Source organism: Electrona antarctica (assembly GCF_951216825.1).
Source record: "Electrona antarctica genome assembly, chromosome: 3".
Taxonomy (NCBI): Eukaryota; Metazoa; Chordata; class Actinopteri; order Myctophiformes; family Myctophidae; genus Electrona; species Electrona antarctica.
Window position 1 is genome coordinate 34,370,444 of NC_136808.1, and position 26,194 is coordinate 34,396,637.

Genomic DNA, 26,194 nt, shown 5'->3' on the forward strand with positions numbered 1-26,194 from the left:
ACATCATGTAATAATAATGTACAATATGGTAGAAGGCTATGCCAAACGGTGAAGACACGAAGCCAAAAGGTGGCGCTATAGCACTCAATTGAAAATGCAATATTTGAAAGATACTTAAACCTTATTTTCTGCTTGGAGTTTTGAGCAATTTGCACAAAATGTTCTTCACACAATCTATGGACCATTATCTGAAATCCCAGTTGAAGAGAAGTTTGTCTGTCTGTCTGTCTGTCTGTGGTACGAACAGCTGCAATACCGCTGGGTCACCTAAAGTGGCACTGTTGTTGTTGGCCTGGGCCATGGCTCAGTGGTCCAGCCACCTTGGCTGGCAACCCAGTCTGGCAGTGTGCCGCGGGTTCGACTCCCGATCCCGACGGCCTTTACTGCATGTCTTCCCCCCATCTCTCTCCCCATTTCCTGTCAGCCTACTGTCTGTCCCTCCATAAAAAAATATAAAATAAAGGCGAAAGCCACAAAAAACATTTAGAAAAAAGTGGCACTGTTGAACAGCCTTACAGTGCTTATTGCTTGGTCCCGTCTTATTGCTGCTTGCATCTATATTTTTATTTATGCTCACTGCTGCTCACTTTATGCTTTTGATGTAGGAAATCTGTCTGTCAACCAGGCACACAGCAATTACATAACTGTAGTAAACAAAACATTCAAATACGGAAGCATATGATATTATCAGACATATCAATATAATATCAAAGAATTATATGAATATCATCCTCTTCGCAATATACCAACCCTACAGAACAGCCTGGTGATTGACACGCCACGCGTGAGGAAGCAGACACGTCCGTTTAGTGCCACCAAGGACGAGCTGGCGGAGTTGTCTGACGGTGAAAGTGAAAATGATGAAACCAAACCCAAACTCAGGCGAACGCACGACCGCCTCAACAGCTACGGACGCACCGAGTGCTTCAGGGTGGAGAAGAACCTGCTGGTGTATGGGTAAGCTGTTTGGACGCACACTGTGTACATACATGAGCCCACTTTATCTCTGCTGTCTTTGAAGAATGGGGTATACATACAGTAGACCAGGGGGTTCCCAACCTTTTAAGGCTGCGACCCCCAAAATAATCATATTTGAACGGGAGACCCCCACCACCCTTACTTGGAATTTGACTCGTTTCCTCAGATAAATATTGTGAAAATAGCCGAAATGCAAGTAGATTTTCACAATGTTTGCCTCCTTCTTACGTAATCTTTGACCATATTTGTAAATACACTTATACTGTATGTTGGTTTGTTTACTGTTGAGTGAGATGTTGCACATTAAGCTAATGGGGTCATGACCCCCAGTTTGGGAACTACTGCAGTAGATTTCCATGTACTTGAAATGGTTTCATGGCTTTCACGTTAATCCCCAGTGGGTGTGATATTTAGGTCTCTGCTATTTTGTTTCTGCATTTACTCTTCTAGAATCTTACAGACACACATTTAAATGTCAAATGAAATTGTAGTCAACCTCATTTCCCTCTGCAATTTTCTAATGGATCTGGGTCAACCAGTCAGTTATTTTACCATTCCATCCACCAAAATAGGCCCCAATCTACAAGCCCTGGTGACATGCCCAAATTAGGCATGACGGGGTTAAAAATGGATAACAACCTCTCTCTCCTGACCCGGCGTTGTCTTTTTGGTGCCACCCTGTGTCGCCCAGGTGGGGTCGTTGGAAGGACGTTCTCAACCACGGACGCTTTAAGAAGCAGCTGAGCGAGCAGGATGTGGAGTCCATCTGCAGGGCTCTGCTGGCCTACTGCCTGGTGCACTACCGCGGGGACGACAAGATCAAGAGCTTCATGTGGGACCTGATCGCCCCCGCCGAGGACGGGCAGACCAAGGAGCTGCAGAACCACCTGGGTGAGAGACCAGCTCTGCTTCACTTCATGCAAAATGGAGTCTCTCGTCTGTTGACTCAAACAATTTCCAAAGGAATAGAGGGCGCTGTCCTTTATCCATTTTCCGCACATTCTTATGGCATATTTTCCTGTATAATGCCATTTATATATACAATTTCAGACACCTTGTAATATAATAAATCATTGTCTTCATGTAAGTAATCAAATGGGGACTATTTCTTTATTTTTTTATACACCTATCATGTATATGAATAGAGGGTGACATCATCATCATACCCGTACGTTATGCGGGAAAGCCTACTGAGTAGAAAAAACTACTTTCTGGCCTTGACAGCCCATACATCCAAACAGAAATCTGATTGCATTAAACGATGTTAAACTCACTTTGCCAGAATGGCCACTCACTTTGCTACTCGATATGCCACTCACTTTATACATGCTCTATAGGTGAAAATAACAAAATGTGTGGTAAAAATATTGACATATTATATAATATTGTTGTTCAAAATGGCACAAAAACTATTAGAATGTTTGTAGAATCAATTTAGCAAGATTCTCTTTTTTTTATAGGCCGCTCTACACAAATGTCTAAATATTTCAAAAATAATCTATAAGCACAGAATGTTATGAGCTTGTAAATCAGCTAGCTTTGAATAGTCAAATAATTAAATTATTTCCCCAGACCCCACTTTGAGAACCATCAGGTCTAGTTTACAGCTTGAATCCATGCAGTGTCAGAGCAATGAAATCCGTTTGACATGGACGTGCAGGGTGCAAATATCACTCTACAAATACAGTTACACATACAGTACAGTTGTGCAACAGATAGATAAGAGGATGGTTGCATGCAGATGCGGTTCTAGGAGGAGGTTTATATGTCAGTGCATGAGTGGCTCTAAACTGAAACAGAAAATGGTGAAATATATGATGACACAGCAGAAATTAAAACCAGCAAGGTTACATAGCTACACATGGGTGAGCATTGAGCAATGAATGTGTAAGTTGCGGCTAACAGCCTGTGCTTGTTGGCATCATAAATTAAACAAATCTGATTTGATTTGGCATTCTGAGTGCACATACTGTACTTAGTTAGTTATTTAGTTAGTTAGTTAGTACATAAAGGTTGACAGGCTAACCTCATGACAAGAAAACAAAAGAACAAATAGCAATACACAGTTTGATGTTCAGGAACGGATCAGGACAATAGTACAATACAAACAAGGCTCCACAGTATACAGTATTTGTTGTCGTCGTTGCTGGAAGCGAACAGTTTAATTTCAGTACTGTAGGTCAAATCGTATGACCTCTCAACACTTCAAATAATCCTTATTTCTCTGCGTGCCGTCACTAGGCCTGTCCACCCCAGTAATAATACTTTCTCTGTGTGCCGTCACTAGGCCTGTCCACCCCCGTGCCGCGGGGCAGGAAGGGAAAGAAGATGAAGACCCAGTGCAGCACGTTTGACATTCACAAGGCTGAGTGGATTAGGAAACACAACCCAGAACATCTACTGCAGGACGAAGGCTACAAGAAACACCTCAAGCACCACTGTAACAAGTAGGCAACCCTCTGCAACCGCTTACACCAGTGATTCTCAAAAGTTATCATTTCAAGGACCCCCTCAGTTTGGTATGCATTAGGCCACAGACCTCCATATCCCTGAGAGTGTATACGAATTGGTACACTCTTGGAGTCACGCAACCGTTGGTTCAATTATCTTTTTTTTGCGTCGCCCTGGGAACTCCCCCAAGGAATCCCAGAAACCCACATTAAGAACCACTTCCTTATGCCACCTTTTAGCACCTCATTTATCCCTATGGGAGACCAGTATAACCCCAGCTGATCCCTGCTAGAAACTTTGATTTCTTCAGGATGTCCGTCCCAAGAAGTCACAATATGCATTTTGGGGAGTGAGACCGTGTTGACCCACGGTACCAGAGATCCAGCAGGCATTTACAGATGCTTCTGTACCACTTGAACCCCTATATACTGTTTGTCAAATAGCTGAGAAATCTTATCTACAAGCTTGTAGATCTTCCATTTCCATGTTAAAACCTACAGAATATGTCTTATTATGGTCTTGTTCGCCTATCTTTGTGACATGCCCACAATATGGATACTAGGGTCCATGTGGTTAACCTGCTCACTATGACCATTAGTTGAGATATTACCTTTTTGATGCATCAATTGAGCATATCAGTCACTGACCAGACGCATAATACATATTCCTTCCTATACAGTAAGTGCTCTAAGGTGTGCATGTGTTTGTGTGTGTTAAAAGTAGATCGTATCATTGAAACGGTCAGGTGTTCATTATGTGCTACAAGCGCAGTGTTTCACTTGGTCTGTAATAGAATAAGCTTACCAGTGTGAAATTGTAATTGCTCGTGGATTTCTGACTCTGGCACCTCCAAAGCAACAGTAATTACGAAGCATTGAAACCTCTATTACAGCCGACAGTCTGTTGCTTCGTTAATGGTCATGCTCATCACATCCTGACCGGCTGACTGATAAGAATCTTAATGAGATTTCAACCCAACTAATGACCATCATAGATCTCTTTTCACACACACACACACACACACACACACACACACACACACACACACACACACACACACACACACACACACACACACACACAGAGAGAGAGGGGGGATAGGAAAAGAGCGTAAAGACAGAAAAGAAAAAAAGAGATCAGAGCTATTGAAAAATGGTTTGTGATGATATAAAGCCAAATAGATGATGGCTGCTTCTTTTCTAAAAGAGGGGCTTGTGTCCATGGGGCTTTAGAGACAGAGCGCTGTGGCTTCCACAGAAAGTTCCCCATTGTTTCAGCAGCCCAGTAGTGCTGAAGCCAGAGGATGGTGCGATGTGTGACACGTTGGCCAGACAGGGACACACACCCGGTCAGCTTTTGCTGACCTCCGCATTTTTGCTCAGTGCGCCAGGAATGTAACTGACGCAGTGAGACTTGTACTTCCATTGCCATAACGACATTGAACTTTTAGACCTGAGTCCTGTGTGTGTGCAGGTCTGGAAAGTGTAAGGAAATACGGAAAAAGAAACCCTGAGTTTTTTTTTTTTTCACCCAGAGATTTTAAGACTGCTAAAGCAAAGTGACTGATCATGAAAAACAATTAATCTAATACATTTGATGGCTACAGTACAGTTCGCCATCAGTTAATATGAATCAGTGAGGGGTAAATATGCGCTGTCTAAACATTATAGGAGAGACAAATCGGAGACAGTGTATATCACTCAAGATAGCACGAGGCATCTGAGGCCTTCTTTGGGAAGACGTTTTGTGGCTGTTTTTTGTGGGTCTTTTCAACGGATTCATACTAGCCTACTCATCTCCCAAAGAATGTGTACTATTCACTTTGTTTGTGTGCCTGCTATGAGGAGATCTGCAAAGTGCGTGCGTGTGTGCGTGCGTGCGTGCGTGCGTGCGTGCGTGCGTGCGTGCGTGCGTGCGTGCGCGTGCGTGCGCGTCTTAAGAACACACACTCACAGTGTCGGTGGTGTCTGGGAGAGTAGCGAGGACAGAAAGCAAGGGGGAGAGAGAAAGACGGAGAGCGAGGGAGAGAGGGATGTAGGGAGCTAGAGAGTGATGAAGGGGAGTGTTGACAGCCAGAGGAAGCAACAGCTGCCGCTGGGCGGTCTCGCCCACAGAGGAGGGAGTGAGGGTGGAGTAGTAGGAGGAGAGGAGAGGGGGAGGAGGAGGAGGCGGTGCAACACTTTGTTATAACTGCAGACTTTGTCACGACACCCATCCGTCACATTTAGAGGCCCGGCTGTTTTCTTTCCTTGTCATTGTCACCGAGTTGGGCAGGGCATTTCATCACCGACGCAGAGCTGCATCTGAAAAGAAAACATTGCACGCATGTGTGTCCGAAAGCTTGAAGCAGCGGGTGTTCCACTGAAACATCTGGGTGATATTACGTAAAATGAATATCACCATATGCACTGTATGAACCAAGCATGACTATTCAGTATACTGTAACTGTACTGTATATTTCAATACTACCACGTGCTCTCTAAACTCATTACATAACTCAGTAATGCACCTCCATTTACTTAAAATCTTTATTTACTATTATTCGGATGTCTATGAAGTAATATATATAAATAATAACACATGTCAGTCAGTTAACTGTGTTCACCAGATGTAAGTGAGTGCCTGATTAGATGATTAGTTCGATGGAAATGGCAGTGATTTGAGTCCTGAGAACCAGTTGATGCTTATCAGTGCTGTGACACCGATCTTGGCGAGACAGAAGGATCCACAGGACTCCATATAGCAGTCGTTATGTAATCTTTTGAAAAGGTGGTACAGTATTAGCAGTGAATGCACAATGGACTGCAGTCAGGCTCCATTAGCTTTGAATAGTAATGTAATAATAACATAATCGAGTTGATGTGATCATTTTGGAGATACTTTCTACTAAAGACTTGAGATTATTGCCATGTGCCGGCCTAGTTGTTTGTCATTTCCACATTGCAGACACAGGTCTCAAGAAAGCCAGCCATAATAACATGACTAATACTCAAAGACCTCAGGTTCCAAACAGCAGGTGTCATTCTACCACAGCGCGTGTGGTGCCTCATGTTTCATTCAGCGGTTATACCACACATTATTCCCTGCGATCACCGCGGCGGAAATCTCAAGTTGAGCTTGACATCGCAACAGCAGGGTATGGTGCCGCCATTGTTCAGTCATCCCTCAGCTTTATCATCCAACTCCCCTCGCATCACCATCACGCCCCGCTGGCTGTGATGTGTGTGAGCAGGCATCACAGTGGTAATGTGTCCCCTGTGACTCAGCCCTAGTCCTCGTCAGCCTGGGGCACCCCACTGGTCTCGGCGGTCGGTCCACTGCTGCATTGCTTCTCAAACCTTTTTCATGCCAAGGAGGACCCCCAAATATATGTTTCGGCCCACGCCCCCCCCCCCCCCCCCCCCCCCCACACACACACACACACACACCCTCATCGCAAACTATTTTGTGCCAGGGAGAAGTCATGGTCGCTCCTTTAGTGTTGTGGCTGTGTGTGAGTGTCACTCACTTTAGAGAAGTAGTTGGTATTGAGGGTATTGAGGGCAATGGCCAATCTGCAAGCCCACAAACTTTGTAGAATTTGTGCCAAAAAATAACATAATATTTACAGTTTTTTGAAAGTACACAGGTTAAATGAACACTCAGGATTGTATACTTCTGTATGTACATTTGTGTGTGTGTGTGTGTGTGTGTGTGTGTGTGTGTGTGTGTGTGTGTGTGTGTGTGTGTGTGTGTGTGTGTGTGTGTGTGTGTGTGTGTGTGTGTGTGTGTGTGTGTGTGTGTGTGTGTGTGTGTGTGTGTGTGTGTGTGTGTGTGTGTGTGTGTGTGTGTGTGTGTGTGTGTGTGTGTGTGTGTGTGTGTGTGTGTGTGTGAATTGTGTGTGTGTGTGTGTGAATTGCGTGTGAGAGAGAGAGAGAGAGAGAGTGAAAGGCGTTCTGCTGGCTCAGCGTTTGTGCTTTGGCCAGGCTTTGTGGTGAGTGGTGACCACTGGGTTGTCTGTGTGCAGGGTTCTTCTCCGGGTCAGAATGCTCTACTACCTCAAACAGGAGGTGATCGGCAGCCAGGCCCAGACGGTGCTGGACGGCGTGGATGCAAGGTGAGCTCAACTCTGACCAATCAATAATCACTACAAAAAAACATTGCATTGGTAAACTGCTCTAACCAATGTCACTATGAGTATTTGAAACATGTATGAAAGAGAAATGGAATAGCTGGATACGTTGTGGATTTTGTGTAGATTATCCCCAGCTAATGGTATACTGTGCATTTGTGCAACTGAAAAGACTGTAGGCCTATGAACATACAGTATGTAGAAATACACTACCAACACGGATAACCAGCTTTCGGAGGACTATTACTGTAGGTTTTACTGGCTGTGCTGTTCAGTTGTTTGCTGTTGTCTCCTGCTTGTCAAATACAGTGCTTTTAAATTTTGGGATGTTGATGGAGAGACAAAACTGCCACTTGTTGAAGTCAGTCAAGACTCAAGACTGCATGGTTGAAGACAGAAATGTTAGCTGCAGAGCTCCCTCTGCTGGTCAAAATATGTATCAATCGCTAATAATCATTACTTGCATAACCATTCTATTTAGTATGTAAATGACTAATACCTACCTAGGCTGTCAGTGATGAGAACAATCTTTATTCTAATCTATTTGTAAAAACTAGATGATGCATCTCAAGGGGTTTATCCTTCTAATACATCTAGTACATTATATTGTGGTCTCTAAAGACCACAAGATTAAATTACAGGACGTGAATTGATTGTGTTTGTGAGTTGCATTTTAGTTTTTTTTTAGTTTTTTTTTAAAGAAAAAATATTAAATTATTTTTGGGGGAATTTAGCAGAAACAATGACCCATTTCAACAGTGGCAGCATTATACCACATAACATGTCCTTTCAGAGGGTCTCTAACCCTGTACGTTGTGCTGTAAAAGCAGAAAGTGCATTGCCAAGTATGAGCATACAAAGGGATTGGCTTTGGCTGGTGGTGACGTGACAGCCCGACATAAAACAATATAACACTTCGTTGCTGTCTGGTGCAAACCTCATGTGTGCAAAACTGTTACTCTTCAGGATTCAAATAATAAATGTGGAAAAAATGGCAGATCTACAAGAATAGCAGATCTGCTATTTTTTCTACTTTTGTGTTACACTGTAGTTGTGAAGTATGACAAAGTAGTCATTAATTTAAAAAAAGATCACACCCGTGTGAAGTAATTTGCAACTCCATGTGGCGGTCCCCGGGGGTTCCCCGGAACTTCCAGACCCACAGGAACGCGCCCAGGGTGCCGTCCCAGTTCCGGCGAGTCGCCCCGCGTCTGAAACAGTCCAGAAATTACAGAGTTACCGTGTGGGGGTCCCCAGGGGGTCCCTGTACTGTACTGTACTGTACTGTACTGTCACACCCGAAATCATCATATATACAGGTGTGTGTGTGTGTGTGTGTGTGTGTGTGTGTGTGTGTGTGTGTGTGTGTGTGTGTGTGTGTGTGTGTGTGTGTGTGTGTGTGTGTGTGTGTGTGTGTGTGTGTGTGTGTGTGTGTGTGTGTGTGTGTGTGTGTGTGTGTGTGTGTGTGTGTGTGTGTGTGTGTGTGTGTTAGGCTGCGCAACAGTGACACTTGGTTGTGAAAACAAACCAAACGCTATTTTCGTGCTCGGACAGACCCAGCCAGGGAGCCAGCCAGGGACAGACACACATAGCTCCTTAATACTTTCAGCGCCATTGCCGACAATTAAAGTCAATTGAAGCCTAATTTTGATACTGGCGCTTAACGCCATTGCCGACGGCCTTCGGCAATTGAGCTTTTATAGCGCGTTCGATTGCTCGAGCCAAAATGCTACTCACGTTAGCCGGTTAGCTAGCTGTGTTGTTAGCACAGCACTGGATCGCCCATCTTAGATCGTCGTCGCCATAAGAATCCATTCTATCCATTTCTTTCAATCGCCTATTCCTTGTCCCAGATGGCATTTTGGTCAAAACAGCGTTTCTTTGACGGCACAGATCTGACGATGTAGAGCTCTCCAGAGCTCCGGGCTGGATTCAGATTGTAAACCAGGCCTGCCTAGCTCCGTGTAGATTCCAAGGTTATGACTACTGCTCATGGACCGGAAATGGCGGCTTTTCAAAATAAGAGCTCAAATTTAAAAAAATGCTGGCGTGAATTAGATCCTAATTTTTCAATAAATGATAGCGGCCTAAGTGTTAATGAAGTGGTTGCACCACTTAAAAATAAACAAAAATATAGAGATAAGAGGTTTATGCCCAACGGCAATGACTCATACAGTAACTGGACACACCACCGGCAAAATACTGTACATGGATATACAGTACAGGATTCACATTAGCGCCTTTAGACGGTTGACTAATCTAAGCAGTACTCCTCCTATAGTGCTCTATAGCCTGATTTATACTTGGTTGCGCACCATTAGCCAAAAATAGCTTTGAGCTTGTATATCTTCTGCTCAGTCTATCATTGGAGTAGATCCGCTGCTACACTAGCATGCATGCATGCATGCATGTTTATCAGGCTTATGAAGTATCTGAAGCAAGCTTCATAAGATTGTATAAACAGAACAGTGGCTCTGCTGCCAAATTCATATGTATTTGGCCATGGACCCACATTTCTAGATTTTATTAAAAAAAAGCTGATCTACAAGCTCACAAGGCTTCGTATAATCTGCTATTTTCGAATAGCAGTATAAAATCTCTCTCTCTCTCTCTCTCTCTCTCTCTCTCTCTCTCTCTCTCTCTCTCTCTCTCTCTCTCTCTCTCTCTCTCTCTCTCTCTCTCTCTCTCTCTCTCTCTCTCTAGTGAGTTGAAGATCTGGGTACCAGAGCCAGACAACTCAGAGCTTCCAGCCCTGTGGTGGGATGCCATCGCTGACAAGTGTCTGCTGCTGGGGGTGTACAAACATGGTGAGTCTCCTCCAGGGGCAGGCTGTCTGACTTCATTGACAACAGAAAAATGTTACTGTTGCCACAGTACTGGGAACTATTAACAAAAAAATGCAGTTGTGATCTGAAAAGATATTGTAAATGTAATTCCAAAACGGGGTTCCTACGCAAGTATGGAATGGTATGGAATTTCATTTCATACTTTTCCAGGTCTGGAAAAGTATGTAAAATGTAAAATAATGTATTTCCAGACTATAGACCTTTCGGTAAACCCAACCCACTCTACTCTGCCAGACCTTGGGTTAGACAAACATTGCCTCTCGCCCATTGACTCGCATGTTATATGTCAGGTTTTCCCATGTAAATAATCGACATTTCAGGAGCAAAAGCTTCAAAATCTCTTCTAAATGTAGTAGTGGAGGAGCTTATGGAGAGATGAGGGTGATTTTGTCAATTCTTTGGGCCGCAGCTTGCCCTGGGAGCAACATACTGTACGGGTGTCGGGCCTGAAATTAGAGTCTGGAAAAAGTATAGAATTTTGAAATTCCAAATGTGTAGGAACTAGGAACCCTTAAACACTGCATTATGTCCACCTTTGTGATGACATCATTACGTAGACGTTTGTCAATCATTATCTCTGGAATATTTACCAAAAGATCTCATGGCCATGCTACTTGTTACCATTTTTGTAAGAGCAGGTGTGACATTCATTAAGTGACAGATGTCACATTAGAACGGCACTCCTCATATGATATTACACACATGGAGTTTTCCGTATCCTAATCAGTATCCATGAAATGTACGCAGTGTGCCTGTGTGGGAAACTGGCCAGGTTGCATAGATATGCTATGTCTAAAGGTCATTCCATATGCACGAAGGCTTCCATGCGCAATCCGTTTAACCACCCTTGTTGCTTTGTTGTCTTATATGGTTGCAGGCTATGAGAAGTACAACACCATCCGTGCAGACCCTGCTCTGGTTTTCTTAGAGCGCGTGGGGAGGCCAGACGATAAGGCCATCGCTGCCGAACAAAGAGCCAATGACTTCATGGACGGGTGGGTACAGACACCAGACACTGTCGGTCAGAAACCTCAAACCTCTTATCTCCATATTTTAACTTTTTTCGTAAAGTAATGCCCTACTTGATCATACTACAGCGTCACTCACACAAGCTCGACATGTTTTGAGCTTGTCGATTTGCTACTTTAACCATTTTTTTATTTGAAATCTGAAAAGTAACAGTTTTGGACATATGAGGTTTCCACCCGACAGAGACGAAATAATAGTTCTTGTTCTTCATTCTTATGAAAACCACGTCTAATTATTCTGAGCATTTGATTAAACCACCCTAGTGACCTGTCATAGTAGACAAACATTCTGCAAAACTATAGGCAAAAATGTGGTGAAAAGACACATGACAACGCAACACGTTGCTATTTTCAAGCTACTTTCACTATTATTTTAGGGTTGTGCAATAGTGGTTAACCTGGTAGAATTCTTTCCAGTCGTTTGTGATTTGTTATGTCAGATGGTGTGAGCCAAATTGGTTGTCACAGAACTAATTTGTCTTTCAAATGCTTTGTTGTAAACATCTAAAGATTCTGGTTGTCTCATGTGGCAAACTGCACCCATCTGGCGCTTGGATATTAAAACAAACCTTGACAACACGTTGCAAATTCCAACCACTGGCACACTGGGGAAACCTCTCAGTTTACTCATCATAAGTAGCACCTCTAATCAGCAGCGCACAGAAACAGACTGCAGTGATTCCCAAACAATGGGTTGGGTCCCATTTTTGTATTAATATCCAGTGTTGTGTTTGGGGGGTCGCAAAAGAAAATCTAAAATAGTGAAAATAGCTCATCTATAAACTCGCAACCCTTGTATATCTGCTATTTTCATTATTATTGGAACAAGGTTTAAGTCATTTTGTTTGGTGTCCTTGGGGAGACACCAAATCTTTTGTGAAAGGTTTGGGAACCCCTGTACTAAGAGAACAAAGTGTACTGTCTGTGCACATTTATAGTTCTCTGTTAGTTAGCTGTTATGAAGGTCAAAATCCCTTATCTTTTACGTTTAGCCATATTCTCCATTTAGTAATAATCAGAGACGGAGCTGTTTCCTGTGCCAGGCAGGCAGTGGTGAATGTGAATGTTGAGTGGGTGTTTTTTCCCCCTTTTTTTGGGAGCCAGTACCAGCTGCTGCTCTGCCAGCAGTCACCTCGTGTGGCCCCAGCTGACTGGGTCTTTTTATCTGTGTGCACACAGGGACGTAGATGACCCAGAATACAAGCCTGCCCCTGCCTTGCTGAAGGACGATATGGAGGTAAGGCCCCATGGGGACCGGGAGAGAGGCGAGGCACCTCTCTGATAAGACCTGCCAAGCACTCTGGACTTACCATAGGCAAATGGAACACTGTTCTTTAATTTTGCAATGTGTAACTTGGGAAGGTGAGATTAAATTAAATGCACGTGTAGCTTAAAAAAAAGAAAGAAAGAAAAAACACATGTCACTTAAAAACAAATGAAAACAGCACACAAAACCACCCAAGGCATCCCATAAAAGTTGTTAGATTAGCATTTGTTATGTAAGTTAGCACTTGCTTTAGACAGATGCTATAGGTTTGATCTGGTATCTTAGTTAATTTGTAGCACTTAATTGATTTCGCTGCATTTCTTCTTTTCATTTCATTTATTTGACCAATTTACCCTGCCGTTTACTGACTGGTAATTTACCCTGCCGTTTACTGACTGGTTCATGTCATTTATTGCGTGATCCTTCACTTTGTAAGGCGCTCTGAATAACCATGTCTGCTGAGCGCCTAAATTGTAATCTCTAATAGGCCTTGTAGGAAAGAATTAGTGTGATAGCAAACTGCATAGGTGTACCGTTTTTTGGTTGTTGTGATTTGCCATCAGATTATAGAGCTGTTTATTGCACTATTTATCGACTTGCATCTGTAAGTAAACATCCCCCTTCTCCACTTGGCAGGATGATGCCTCTTCTCCTGGAGACCTGGTTGTCACAGACAGTGCTGGAGGTGAGTGGGATTAGTTGTCTACAGTATATACTTCAGGGGGGATCAGTATTCAGATCATACAGGGGTCTGTGTATACATTTCAATTTGGGGTTCCTTGATGTGAAAACGTTTGAGAACCAGTGACGTAGGGTTCATGTGGTTAACTCGGTGTGTGTGTGCGTGTCTCCATTATTCAGATGCAGCTCCAGTGATGGAAGGGGGTGACAGCACCACAGCGTTCTGGCCCTCACCCTCGGTGCTGACGGCCAGGCTGCGCCGGCTGATCACGGCCTCCCAGCGCTACACCAAGAGCCGGCAGATCCTGCACATCCACCAGACCCAGGTCCAGACCCAGCCCCAAGACCTGCAGACGTCCATGATGATGACCATGCCACTCCTACCTCTGCCCCCCATCCTCAACGACACCCTCAACCCCAAGATGGCCGCCAAGATAGAACGCCAGCAGAGGTGAGACAAGACAACACGACACAGAACTGTGTATACTGTAGATCCGGGGACTGGGGTCTCTGAGGCAGAGCAAGAAATCAACTTCAGATTTGTATTTACAGATACAGTACTTGAAACGTAAATAGCCGATCTACAGTCTCATGACACATCGTTGTGAGCCTGTAGATCAGCTATTTCCGGTGTGCAACACGACATGAAAATGAAGTATAAATCAGGCATTAGGATCATTGAATGATGCGAGGGCCAGATTGCCAGAGTCAAAATGTATCGGCGTGTGGATGTTGGCAAGTGTTAATCTTCCATTCTGATCAGAGGATATGAGCGGAGTGGAATAAGATTGGATTTGTTATTCAACGTGGAGCGGTTTTTAGCAAGGACCATCCTCCACTCCGAGCCGCTCCGGTTGGGGGCTGCGCACCACATGTTTGAGCATGCCCGGTCGCACGGACAGAGACGGAGAATACGTGCTGCGTGTTTCAGACACACGAAAAATACTGGTCTGGTTGGAGCGGAGCGCGGGAGTGGCGTTACGTCAGCCCCCTGGAACGAGGAACGGCTCCCCCCCCGTTCCACTCCACTCGTGTCCTCTGATTCTAATATGGAATGAAGAAATCTTGATCACCGGAGGTACGCGTAGATTAAAATGCATGTAACCAGCTCTCTGTTCATGCTTAAAAAGGTCCTCAAGGACCATTGGGGGTCCCCGGACCCCACTTTGAGAACCAGTGACATAGGTGCAGTCAGTGGCTGTGCCATTGACATCTCATACAGTATATTAAAATCTTTTCATATACAAAAATGGAAGATTCATAACTGTTAATTATGGATGATTGGAAATGCTGGTTGGGTCAGTCTAACCCTTATAGACTGGGCACTGGGGGTTATACTAGGCTAATACATCTCTCTTCCTTTCTGTCCAGATGGACCAGGCGAGAGGAGGCCGACTTCTACCGCGTTGTCTCTACCTTTGGCGTGGTGTTTGACCCGGACCTGGGCCGCTTCGACTGGACCAAATTCCGAGCCATGGCTCGGTTGCACAAGAAGACAGACGAGAGCCTGCAGAAATATCTGTGGGCATTCACCGCTATGTGCAGGAGGGTGTGTCGCCTGCCGCCCAAAGACGGAGGTCAGGAGGACGGACACACACACACACACACACACACACACACACACACACACACACACACACACACACACACACACACACACCTGTTTCTGTTATTGTTGTTGTTACTGCTAATCATTGCCTGCAGAAATGTAATGTTGCTTTGACTTCCCAGTGCCTTCACTGCAACAGGATTCACAGTTCTGTTATCACCACCTTTTCAAAAACATGGAAATTAGATTTTGACAAATAGATTTGCCTTCTATTAGGCTTTAACAAAATAAAATGCTGCATGGTCTAAACCTCACTGTAGACATAATGCATGCACAAAGGGCACAAACAGCACAAGCTATCTAAATGCCAGGTCTTCACAACTCTTTAACACACTGACTACTATTGACGTATACAGTATATATATGTGTTTTAATAGCCATCTGTTGTCTGCAATTGACGTATATACGGTTTATATCGCTTTATATGGATCTGAAACTGCACCACTAAAAAAATAAACTTTTTGCCCTGAGCCGGTTGCCAGGCTGTCCCCTGCACGCACGGAACGTGCTCACGCATGCGTAGACTACTGTTAAATAGGAACTTCTCTGGCTCTTATCTCCAAAACTACGCCACTGTCCCTTGTGCTGATCAGACATCGGAGGTTCAGATCTGATTTCTGACTTTTCATTGCATCTCAAAATATAAACGTTTCTCGAGAAAGATAGCTAGCGTGAGCTAATGCTAACATTAGCCTTTTCTTACAATGGAGGTCTGCGAGCAGGGGAAACGGAAGCACTTGAGTAGTAATCTCCCCAATTCTGGCCCTGTGCAAGGTAATTACCACTTGTGGCCACCAGGCAAAGTGTTAAAGATTTCTTTCTTCATCGCAGTCTGTTTTACCTTTTGAACAGTAACAATCCAGAGACAGAACTCTTGTTAAACAAGCTTGCTCAGTGGTGTTCTCATATTGGAACGCCAATATAAGATTAATCATTCATAGAAAAGCAAACAGTCTGGCACTTTAACTCCAGACACAAACAGACCCACTGTATAGTTTGTTCTGGTGGCTCGGCCTATAATGTTCTTCTCTCCTGCATGTTCCCACGTTCCTCTTAACGCTTTGCTTCACCTCTCCCTCTAGACTCTGCTGTGGACCCTGCGCTGTCCATCCAGCCCATCACGGAGGAGCGAGCGTCTCGGACCCTGTACCGGGTGGAGCTGCTACGGCAGGTGCGCGAGCAGGTGCTGCGCCATCCGCTGCTGTACGAACGCCTGGCCCTGTGCCAGCTGGGGTCTGACCTGCCTGTGTGGTGGGTGCCCGCCACGCACGACCACGACCTGCTCGTCGGCGCCGCCAAGCACGGCGTCAGCCGCACGGACTACCACATTCTCAGAGACCCTGAGCTGAGCTTCATGGTCGCCCAGCGGAACTACAGCCAGACCAAGACCGCTCAGCAGCAGCAGCAGCAGCAGCAGCAGCAGCAGCAGTCGCGCACATCCACACCCCTTTTACACCCACAGTACCACCAGGTTGCCAGCAGTGCAGTGCTGAGTGGGTCTCCGCTACCCACCCCACCCACACAGCGAGACATGGGGATCCAGAGCGCTGCAGCAGGCATCGTGCCCAAGGAGGAGCCGGCGTCGGAGGGAGAGGGGAGCCAGGAGATGCAGGGGGAGAGTTGGACGCCACCCCCGGCACCTGCTACTCCGACGGGTCTGGAGGAGAAGCCCGTCGTCGGTGGCGTCAAGGAGGAGAGCGAGAGCCTGATGGAGGCGGCGCGGACCAAGCCCCTCACACCCAACTCGTCGGAGAGGAAACCCAAGAAGGAGAAGAAGAGGAGCCGCAAGGCCGCCAAGCGTGGCTCCGGCTCCGACTCGGCCAGGTCCTCGTCCAGCTCGTCGTCGCGCTCCTCTTCCTCGTCGTCATCATCTTCGTCTTCCAACTCGCGCTCGGGGTCCGGCTCCTCGTCTTCCTCCTCCTCGTCTTGCTCCTCAGGGTCTTCGTCGTCCTCGTCCTCCTCTTCCTCGTCCTCAGAAGACAGCGGGGACGAGGAAGGAAAGAAGAAGGGTGAGTGTTGATCTGTAAAACTCTCCACATCCTGGACATACTGTATGACCGCTATGTCATGATTTTCAACCTGGTGTCCCTATTTTTGGGGAAAAACTGTCAAATTACTACAGTATTGCAATACAGTATGGCTAATACTACAGTATGGCACTTATAAGTAAGTGTTAGAAGATTAAAAAAAATAACGATGAATGAGTAAATCTTTGTATGAATAATAAAGGTAAGATAAATTCTGACTACTGGGAAAAGCTTTATGCATAACAATAATTGTTAATATAAATAATAAATAAATAAAAGTCATATAAAAAGTTGCTGGTTGGTTGACCACCACTACCCTTGACCTAGATTGTTTTTCAACTGACATTGTCCTTGAAGAGTGATTCTTAAAAATGTGAGTTATTGAGATATGTAAGATGACGACAGCGTAACTTCTGCTTTAGAAAGGGATTCCCATGAGGGGAAGAATGATTAGAGGCAGTTAATTTATAGTGGACTGGAATGCAGCCTTGAACTGGTTGGCTACAGGGTCACCTCTCTAAAGACATGTTTTCATTATGGGTCGCCATGGTATCTGAAATGATTAACCACTAAACCCTATATGGTTGAGGGTAGTCTCTCAGGCCTCTATACTAGTGTATAGGCCCCCCCCCTCTCATTGAAAATTCTTTACCAAGGTGCGCCAGTCGCATTCCCATCTGAAAAGACCTTTAGTACACTTTATGGCTGGCGTATGGTGGCTGCTGCCTGGGCACAAGTTAAAGAAACTGTCACGTTTTATTTCTGAGTGCCTGGTAGTGTTTACAAAAATGTAACAGCCTTGATAGAAATGTACCCACATTTTGAAAAGTATTAGCTTGTGCTAGTTTTCCCACTCTGACTGTGTTTGATATGGTACTCTCTGTGAGGTTGATGGGAGCCTGCTGTGCTTCCTCACAACCTGTTTGAATATGGTCCTCTCTGTGAGGTTGATGGGAGCCTGCTGTGCCTCCTCACAACCAGCTCTCCTTACATGCTGGGTTAGAGCAAAGCACTCTGAAAGGGTTCTGCACACTGACCACATCTCAGAGCTCAAACAGCCCCCAAACAAACGCACTGATATTGTAATATTGTATTAAGCGCTAATGGGCAAACTTTTATCCTTTTCGCGATTATACATTTTTTGTTTATTTTACTATACGTATGTATATTGTTGCCGTCGGGCAAAAAACGCCTATCTCCATATTATTACTTTTTTTGTCATTTTATGCTTGGTTGTGTGTGCGTGTGGGTGTCATGCCCCCAAAAACATGTATTCAAAAGACTATGACGACTAAAACAAATTCAAATTTGCTGTCAAAACCAACCGTGTGTTTTGCGTCTCTGAAGACGGTGTTGTGCCCTGTGTGTTTCCAGTGGCGGCGGTGGCCATGGTGAAGGGCTTTGACGAGGACAGCGTGGCGTCCCTCAGCACCATGCAGGACGAGACGCAGGACAGCCACGTGGCCCAGAACGGCATCAACAACTCCTCGCATCATCATCACCATCACCCCTTCCAGGGAGGCTACATGCTGGCCGCATCCTACTGGCCCAAGGTAAACGACAAGCTGCCACATTAATCACCAAATATCATGTTGAATGATGAATAAACATCACTGAAGTTTGTCCCCTCCGGACCAGTGGTTCTCAAACCTTTTTCATGTCAAGGAGAACCCCCCAAATTATATTTTGATGCTGACCCCCATCTCAAAATTATTTTGTGCCAGGGAGGGACCTCTAGAGGCAAAGATTTGAGTTAAACTGTTGGCTTTAAATGTGGTGAATAGGCTACGTGTTGGCATTACAAGTACCAGTTGTCTAGTTGGTAGGTTATATGTACTGTATGTTGAGAAATAAAGAGGAGGGGTCCTCAATCACCCACCAATGTAAAGAAAACAGAGCCGCTCCGTTGTAGTTAATATTTAGTTACAAGCTCTTGTTAAAACTTTTCATTGGTTAAATATTTATAAAACCCACAGATCGACTTAAAGCAGTACTATGTCACTTTTTAACAACTATATAGCATATTATGTCGCACACATTTATAACGTTACATGTTTAAGCAATAACAATGATCCTTCCATAATGTATAGAATAACAAAATATGGTCAAGCCCTGAGACAATGAGTTTCATCCTGGCATTTGCCAAGGCACCAAGGCAGAACTGCCATCCCTATGTCCATCCATCCATATGTATGTCCCTATGTTTAGGGTACCAGTAGGGGCAAAAGTGGCGCTGTTGTGTTAGAAACAGAGAGAGAGATAGTGTTGCACTGTTGCCTGCTAATTACAATGTGGAGCGTGCATGAGAGAGAGAGAGGGGAGGGGGAGAGTAGGGGTGTAACGATACATTTTAACAGCAATACGATACGTATCACGATACATGGTTGACGATACGATACACGATATTGGTTCATTATGGCGATACGATCCGATACGATTTAATGATTTGAAATCGATACAGTAACTATTTAAAATACATTGACATTATTTTAAATGAAGTAATTAAACCCCTCTTTTTCATTTTTCTTCTAAAAATTGCTAAATATCACGCACAAAAATGTAGTATTGATGATACAATCGATTATTTGCTTAGCAAAACGATTCGATACCGATTATTTCCATTGCAATACGATACGATACGATTCATAGTCAATATTGCTATTTTCATTTCGATATACTTCGATTCTTGGAATTAAAATAGATTTTTCGATGCAGTTACTATATCGTTACACCCCTAAGGGAGAGTGTTGTGTGCTAATTCCCCCACACAGTAACTCTGTCATTTCTCGACCGTTTCGGACGCGGGGCGTCTCGCTGCAACCGGGGCGGCACCCTGGGCGTGGTCCTGTGGGTCTGGAAGTTCTGGGGACCCCCACACGGAGTTGCACCACTCACACTGCGTGAAAAGAGGAGTTAACGGGCAATTATGGGCACTGTATTTTGCCCGTAAACCTCAAGTTTAGCGTGCATACAGTTAATATACGGTAATATACAGGTGTGATGGTACAATTCGGGAGTTTGTTGGAAAGTTTAGCGGGAGTTTCCTGTAATATACACATCCGTATTCCATGCTTTTTGCGCAGTGTCAGTTCACACGGGTGTGATTTTTCTCACAATACAGTACGTAATGACTGTCCATCACCAGTCTGACCCTGTGTGTGTGTGTGTGTGTGTGTGTGTGTGTGTGTGTGTGTGTGTGTGTGTGTGTGTGTGTGTGTGTGTGTGTGTGTGTGTGTGTGTGTGTGTGTGTGTGTGTGTGTGTGTGTGTGTGTGTGTGTGTGTGTGTGTGTGTGTGTGTGTGTGTGTGTGTGTGTGTGTGTGTGTGTGTGTGTGTGTCCCTCCCTCCCCACGCAGGACCGCGTGATGATCAACCGTTTGGACAGTATTTGCCAGGCCGTGCTGAAGGGGAAGTGGCCGGGGACGCGGCGGACCTACGAGCCGGGCGGCGCCGTGGCCTCCTTCTACACCACCAAGCTGCTGGACAGCGCACAGAACAGCCTGGGCGAGGACCCCTCTGCCTCGCCCCAGGGGTCAAAGGTGAAGAAGCTGCATGTTGCAGAAAACAAGGAGTTCTCAGTCAAACTCAACGATGTATGTTGATTTTTCGTTTCTCCACCAAAACCCCCTCCCCTCGCCTGCCCCGTGCTGCGTGCGCTCTAAGCCCTTCCAACCTGCTACTTCTTCTAACCAACGTTAGTGGCAGTGTTCAGCATGTTTCTCTCTCCGTCTTGGGTTTTTTCTGCCTTTTCTTTTTCCTTTGGTGATGATTGGTGGTTTTGACCACTTGAGTGGGCTTAATTTGATGGCAGCCTCCCTCCAGTCTATAAATAGGTTAACCCACTTGATCTGAACTGGCCTCCGAGGTTGAGAGTATGCCACTAGAAAGCCCTTGTTTCTTGAGAATATAATAACGGCATCTGGATTATAATGTGCTTGAAATGTAGCCTTTGACTGTGGGTGCTGCCTTGATTTATTTAATTACAATTTACATGTAAAGCTTTTAGCAGGGAATCTTCACTCTCCTCTACTACAAAGTTATTCGGATACCAAGTAAACTTCAAACCTAACATCTACATGGCACATTGTCTAAAACAGCATGCTATCTTTCATAGCATGTGTGGACATTTGGGGATCCAAGTATTGCATATTGCTACAAAACGTACCCACATGTGCTACTTCTACTACTACTGAGACCATGAATAGCTTGTCACAAGCTCCAAGTGATGCGCTTTGAGCTCGTCCATCTGCTGTTTTTGAATTTGGATCCTGAAAAGTAACAGCTTTGGGCATATGAGGTTTCCAACCGACTGAGACGATTATGTATTCCAATACAACTGGAATTAAAATAATCTCAAAGTGAACAACGTGAGCCTTAAGTTACCTACAGTATGTGACAGATGAGTCAGTCAGTGAGGAATATGCTGATCGCTGCTACCCTGTGACGTGGCTTCTCATCGCACACTAGAGTGTGGTTTTCCCTTTACACCACTAGCCCCCCTCCCCCAAACACACACACATACGGTACACCACCACACTCGTACACATGCACCCACACACACACACACACACACACACACACACACACACACACACACACACACACACACACACACACACACACACACACACACACACACACACACACAACACAACCTTCCTTTTTGTGGTTCTTTTATTTTTTACTTGTGTTTAACTTTGAGGGAATGTTTTCCAGACTTTCTTTCATATTGCTTGGAGTTCTGAGTCACATCCTTTAACCACGTCCACTCCACGCCTCTAGTCTTCTGTTCAGACCGGTCAGCCCAAATCCAGACTCTAGTCTTCTGTTCAGACCGGTCAGCCCAAATCCAGACTCTAGTCTTCTGTTCAGACCGGTCAGCCCAAATCCAGACTCTAGTCTTCTGTTCAGACCGGTCAGCCCAAATCCAGACTCTAGTCTTCTGTTCAGACCGGTCAGCCCAAATCCAGCCCACATCTGATTTGTGGGAACCTATACAGATTGGAGTCACACAAAAAAAACACATGGGAACGGATTTTTGCAAATCAGAATTGAATTCCTTAGCCTCGTTCAGACTGAATAAAACCGTTACCAACCCCACTCCAATAGGAAATCAGTTATGGGATAGCTTTGGGCTGCCAGTCTGAATAGGGTATTCAGCACCGGATTTGAGTTTCAACCACATCAATCCTACTTGTTCCTATACCCGTTTGACCCTGTGTGTGCGTGCATATTCCCCCCTGTGCAGCAGGAAGGGGGCTTAAAGTTGACCTTCCAGAAACAGGGTCTGCCCCTGAAGAGACCCCTGGAGTCGGAGGAGGGGCCCCAGCAGGCCCAGCAGCAGTACCTGGCTCGTCTCCACGAGCTGCAGAACGCCTCAGACACAGACCTGGCTGACATGACCAAGCCACAGAGCAGCTTCCAACACGGTACTTCCAGTCACTTGGAACATCCACCGCCTTACGTTGTAAGGTCTCCGGTGGAGACCATAATGTGGTCTCAAACCTTTTTCCATGTCAAGGACCCCTAAAGTAATATGCATTTGGCTGCGGAATCTGCTTTTTTTATGTTAAAAAAATAGCATATGTACAAGCTCACAGCACATTTTTTGAGTGACACTCTCATACAACGGAGTAGAGTCATTAATTTACAAAAAAATTAAATAAAATGTTGAAATATGGAGTTGCAGGGTTTCTGCCTGACAGCAACAACATGCATACTTGTATTACTTGATTAATTGTAATAGACAGGGTAGGACATTAATAAGGGGGGGATTCACTCGGGACCACTTTGCAGATGTTGTGGTAGTGTGAATGATGCGTACCGTTCCCGGGAGCGGATCGCCCAACCATAGGGATCGCAATCAATCAAGTCTCGGATACGGATCACTGCAATGTGAAAGCCATCCGTACTAAAAGGAGGAAGTGAACTATAATCATAATTTAAATTTATATATTATTTTTATAATGACTTTATTTGACCAGGGTTGTATTTCTGGTATTTCTACTTGAATGTTGACAAAGAATGATTGATAATCCACTAGTGTTTGAGTAGCACAGCACGAGCCGTGAAAAAAAACACATGCCATGCGCTGCAGCTAGGGCAAACATACCAAGGTTAGTCACGTCACTATTAACATACAATACCAAGGATATGTACATGACGTCACCGTCATACAGACGAGAGACAATGTTACATTGTGCTGTTTAAGACCATCAGCGCACACTGCTTTAGTTGTGTATTATGTTATTATTATAACTCAAGACAACGTCAGGAACACAGCCAAACTTTATTATTTGCTCTAAACTCTGAAAGTGACTCTTCTTCTGTGACATGACATTTTGTCTCCCGAAGCCCCATAGTCCACAGTGCCCCTCTGAGGCACATAAGTTGAATGAAGTGTACCCGGGTGCACTGTTGAATCTCGGCCAATGTGAATCATGGCCAGCGGGGACCAGGCAACCGTATTCGGGAACGGTTCGAATCAAACAGACTCAGTCCATCTCAGTGTGAATCCCCTATTAGTTATTTAACGCGTTTACCATTTATTGTACTATTCTAACGTTTTACTTTGTCCACTCTATCCGGTGACATTGTTATATACGTGTGCATAAAAAAAGAATCTTTAACAAAATGTGTATAGAAATTGAGCATTGTGTTCGTAGTAATAGTAGTTTAATATACTTAACTTACAGCAAAACTTAACATTTGGATAATCGGCGCATTGCCTTAATTGGGGGTATATTATTTTCATAGTGTGAGCAGGTAAACACAATCACAATACAGTGATGGGTATGTGACTGTGTGTATCACAAGTACTATGTTTCCCTGGTATAACCACTAGATGGCAGCAAGCTAACATCACTATTAGCTGAGTGACTTCAAAATGGGAGCTGTACATTCTGCCTTATACATTAGCATGATTTAAACGCCTGGTTGCAACTTGTAATGTAACATGGATGTCGTCTTTAATTAAAACAGTGGCTTTTAATTGTTGGATAGAGAGAATACACTTTATTCAATCTGAAATTCCTTAATATTTTCATTATGGAAAACAATTCATGAATAATTTTCTTTTATTTGCAAATACTCAAAATATGTGTATATACCTGGTATTTAAATCAGTATTAGACACATACTCAATAGATGTAGACTGTAGAATAGAAGACAGTAATAGATTGACAAATACATTTGACAAATTTACTATGACAAATAAATTTGAAAGGGGAACAAAAGAGATTAAAGCTCTGGTTAAAACCTTTAAACTATATTGACCATCTATAATTGGCCCCCAATCTTTTTTTTAAGATTAGTTTTTTGGATTTTCTGCCTTTATTGATAGATAGAAGTGAAGATCGACAGGAAAGAGGGAGAGAGAGAGAGACGGGGGGAGACATGCAGCATAGGTCGTCATGAACGGGACTCGAACACGCAACCCGCTGTCAGGCCAGAGCCTATATGTGGCATGCGCCTGGACCACTAGGCCAGCGGGCGCCCCGGCCTGTTCGTTTTTGCTCCGCTCTACACCAAATCCCTTTACAAAAGAAATGTCGATCCACAAGCTTACAATCGCAATGCTACACGTTCTGAGCTTGCAGATCTGCTTTTCTGCTGATGATAAATAAAGCCCAGCATCCGTTATTCTGGGGAAGACGGTCGCCGAAAAATATTGAATGTAGAGTAAAAACCGAGAAGTCACTACTATAGAGCTCTGAGTGACTTGGATGAACCGAGGGAAATCCGGGAAAGCATCTGTGTCATTTTAGATTTTAGCTATCTAAAAAAATTGTAAATATACAAGCTCATAGCGCGTCTTTGTAGATCTGCATTTCTTTTTTGTTTCTGTGAAAAAATTGCAAATCTTAAAGTGAGCATTTTTAACTCAAATCCTTCTGGGGGTCCTTGGAACAATTTATTTTAGATGGAGGTCTGCGGCAATACATTTTGAGGGTCCTTGACATGAAAACGTTTGAGCACCACTGATAGAGCAACATGGGGTTTTCAGAAAACTGACAGTTGTAGAATTGAGTTGTAGAATAACACGCTGCTTGTCCCCACAGTTCCTCCAGGTGTGGCTCCTGGTCAGATGAGGCTGAACGGGGTGCTGGACGGCCAGCCGGTCATGAAGAGGAGGAGGGGAAGGAGGAAGAACGTGGAAGGCATGGACCTGCTCTTCATGAACAGGAGCAGAGTCCCTGCTGTACCCGATCACGTAAGACTCCTTTTGCTATCTGCCTTACTGGCGAATAGCGATGCAACAGGGCATTTATTTACTCTACTCTCATTTCAGTGAACTCATATAAAACTAGAAAAAGTGCCCTTCTGGGCACAGGTCTCCACCAGGAGGATAGGAGTGTGTTTAGAAGCCAATTGTAGGCAATGAAGGTGGATTACATGACTATGGAGAGCATGTGTACCGATTTGCATGAAATTTGGATAACATCTGAAGGAGTAATATTAGAAAATGTGTTTTACATATGTCAGCCTCCTGGTGGCGCTATAAAGAGCAAATTCCAGGCAAAGGTTTTTCCTTGGCCTCTAGGGAGTTGGCATACAAACTTATCCACAAATCCGTGCAGTTGGAGGTAAAAACACTTTTCGGCCAGTTATAGCGCCACCATGAGGCTGAGTTGAAAATGTTCACGTGGCATTTCTTCCTCGGCCTAGTGGGAATGTGCGTGCGCAATTTCACGGAAATCATACGATGTGTTCATGATTTGCAGAATTTTGTTTGAAACTGAACACTCCTGCGAACTTTGCAAGCCAATCTTAGCCAATCAGGATGGAGTCTGAGAAATCTGAAAGACCCGTTTGGTTGAATGGCTCTAGAGAGACTGTGTACCAATTTGCGTGATGTTTGGACGAAATCTGTAGGTGTACTGTCCAAAAACTTGTTTTGCACAAAGCGGCCTCCTGGTGGCGCTATAACAGGCCGTTCTGGAAATTTTGGGGCAGAGGTTCATCGTTGGCATCCAGGGAGTGTGTGTGCAAAATGTGGCATCGACCGGGTTAACAGTGCCGGAGATTAGCTGTTCACAGACGGACACACGGACGGACACACGGACGGACGGACGGAGTGCAAAACATACTCTCTCCCCATGCCTTCGGCCTGGTGGAGACAACAATAACTTTTTTTTTTTAATGTTTTTTTGTGGCTTTCGCCTTTATTTTATATTTTTATAGAGGGACCGACAGTAG

The 26,194-nt window shown here is 44.5% G+C and overlaps 1 protein-coding gene across 6 annotated transcripts in view; it reads left to right on the forward strand.

Annotated features, from left to right (window-relative positions):
* The window catches only part of chd9 (chromodomain helicase DNA binding protein 9), a 169,384-nt gene that overhangs the window by 133,622 nt on the left and 9,568 nt on the right, over nucleotides 1–26,194 (forward strand). For 4 of the 6 annotated variants that reach the window (XM_079497542.1, XM_079497547.1, XM_079497546.1 and 1 more), the window contains 15 exons: nucleotides 758–957; nucleotides 1,670–1,869; nucleotides 3,266–3,425; nucleotides 7,436–7,525; nucleotides 10,244–10,347; nucleotides 11,264–11,381; nucleotides 12,594–12,651; nucleotides 13,318–13,366; nucleotides 13,543–13,813; nucleotides 14,734–14,939; nucleotides 16,054–16,980; nucleotides 18,346–18,551; nucleotides 20,353–20,589; nucleotides 22,245–22,425; nucleotides 25,057–25,208. In XM_079497542.1, the coding sequence (XP_079353668.1) occupies nucleotides 758–957; nucleotides 1,670–1,869; nucleotides 3,266–3,425; nucleotides 7,436–7,525; nucleotides 10,244–10,347; nucleotides 11,264–11,381; nucleotides 12,594–12,651; nucleotides 13,318–13,366; nucleotides 13,543–13,813; nucleotides 14,734–14,939; nucleotides 16,054–16,980; nucleotides 18,346–18,551; nucleotides 20,353–20,589; nucleotides 22,245–22,425; nucleotides 25,057–25,208 (3,159 nt within the window). The remainder of the gene's footprint in view (nucleotides 1–757; nucleotides 958–1,669; nucleotides 1,870–3,265; nucleotides 3,426–7,435; nucleotides 7,526–10,243; nucleotides 10,348–11,263; nucleotides 11,382–12,593; nucleotides 12,652–13,317; nucleotides 13,367–13,542; nucleotides 13,814–14,733; nucleotides 14,940–16,053; nucleotides 16,981–18,345; nucleotides 18,552–20,352; nucleotides 20,590–22,244; nucleotides 22,426–25,056; nucleotides 25,209–26,194) is intronic. The other 2 variants (XM_079497544.1, XM_079497543.1) reach the window with 2 other exon arrangements.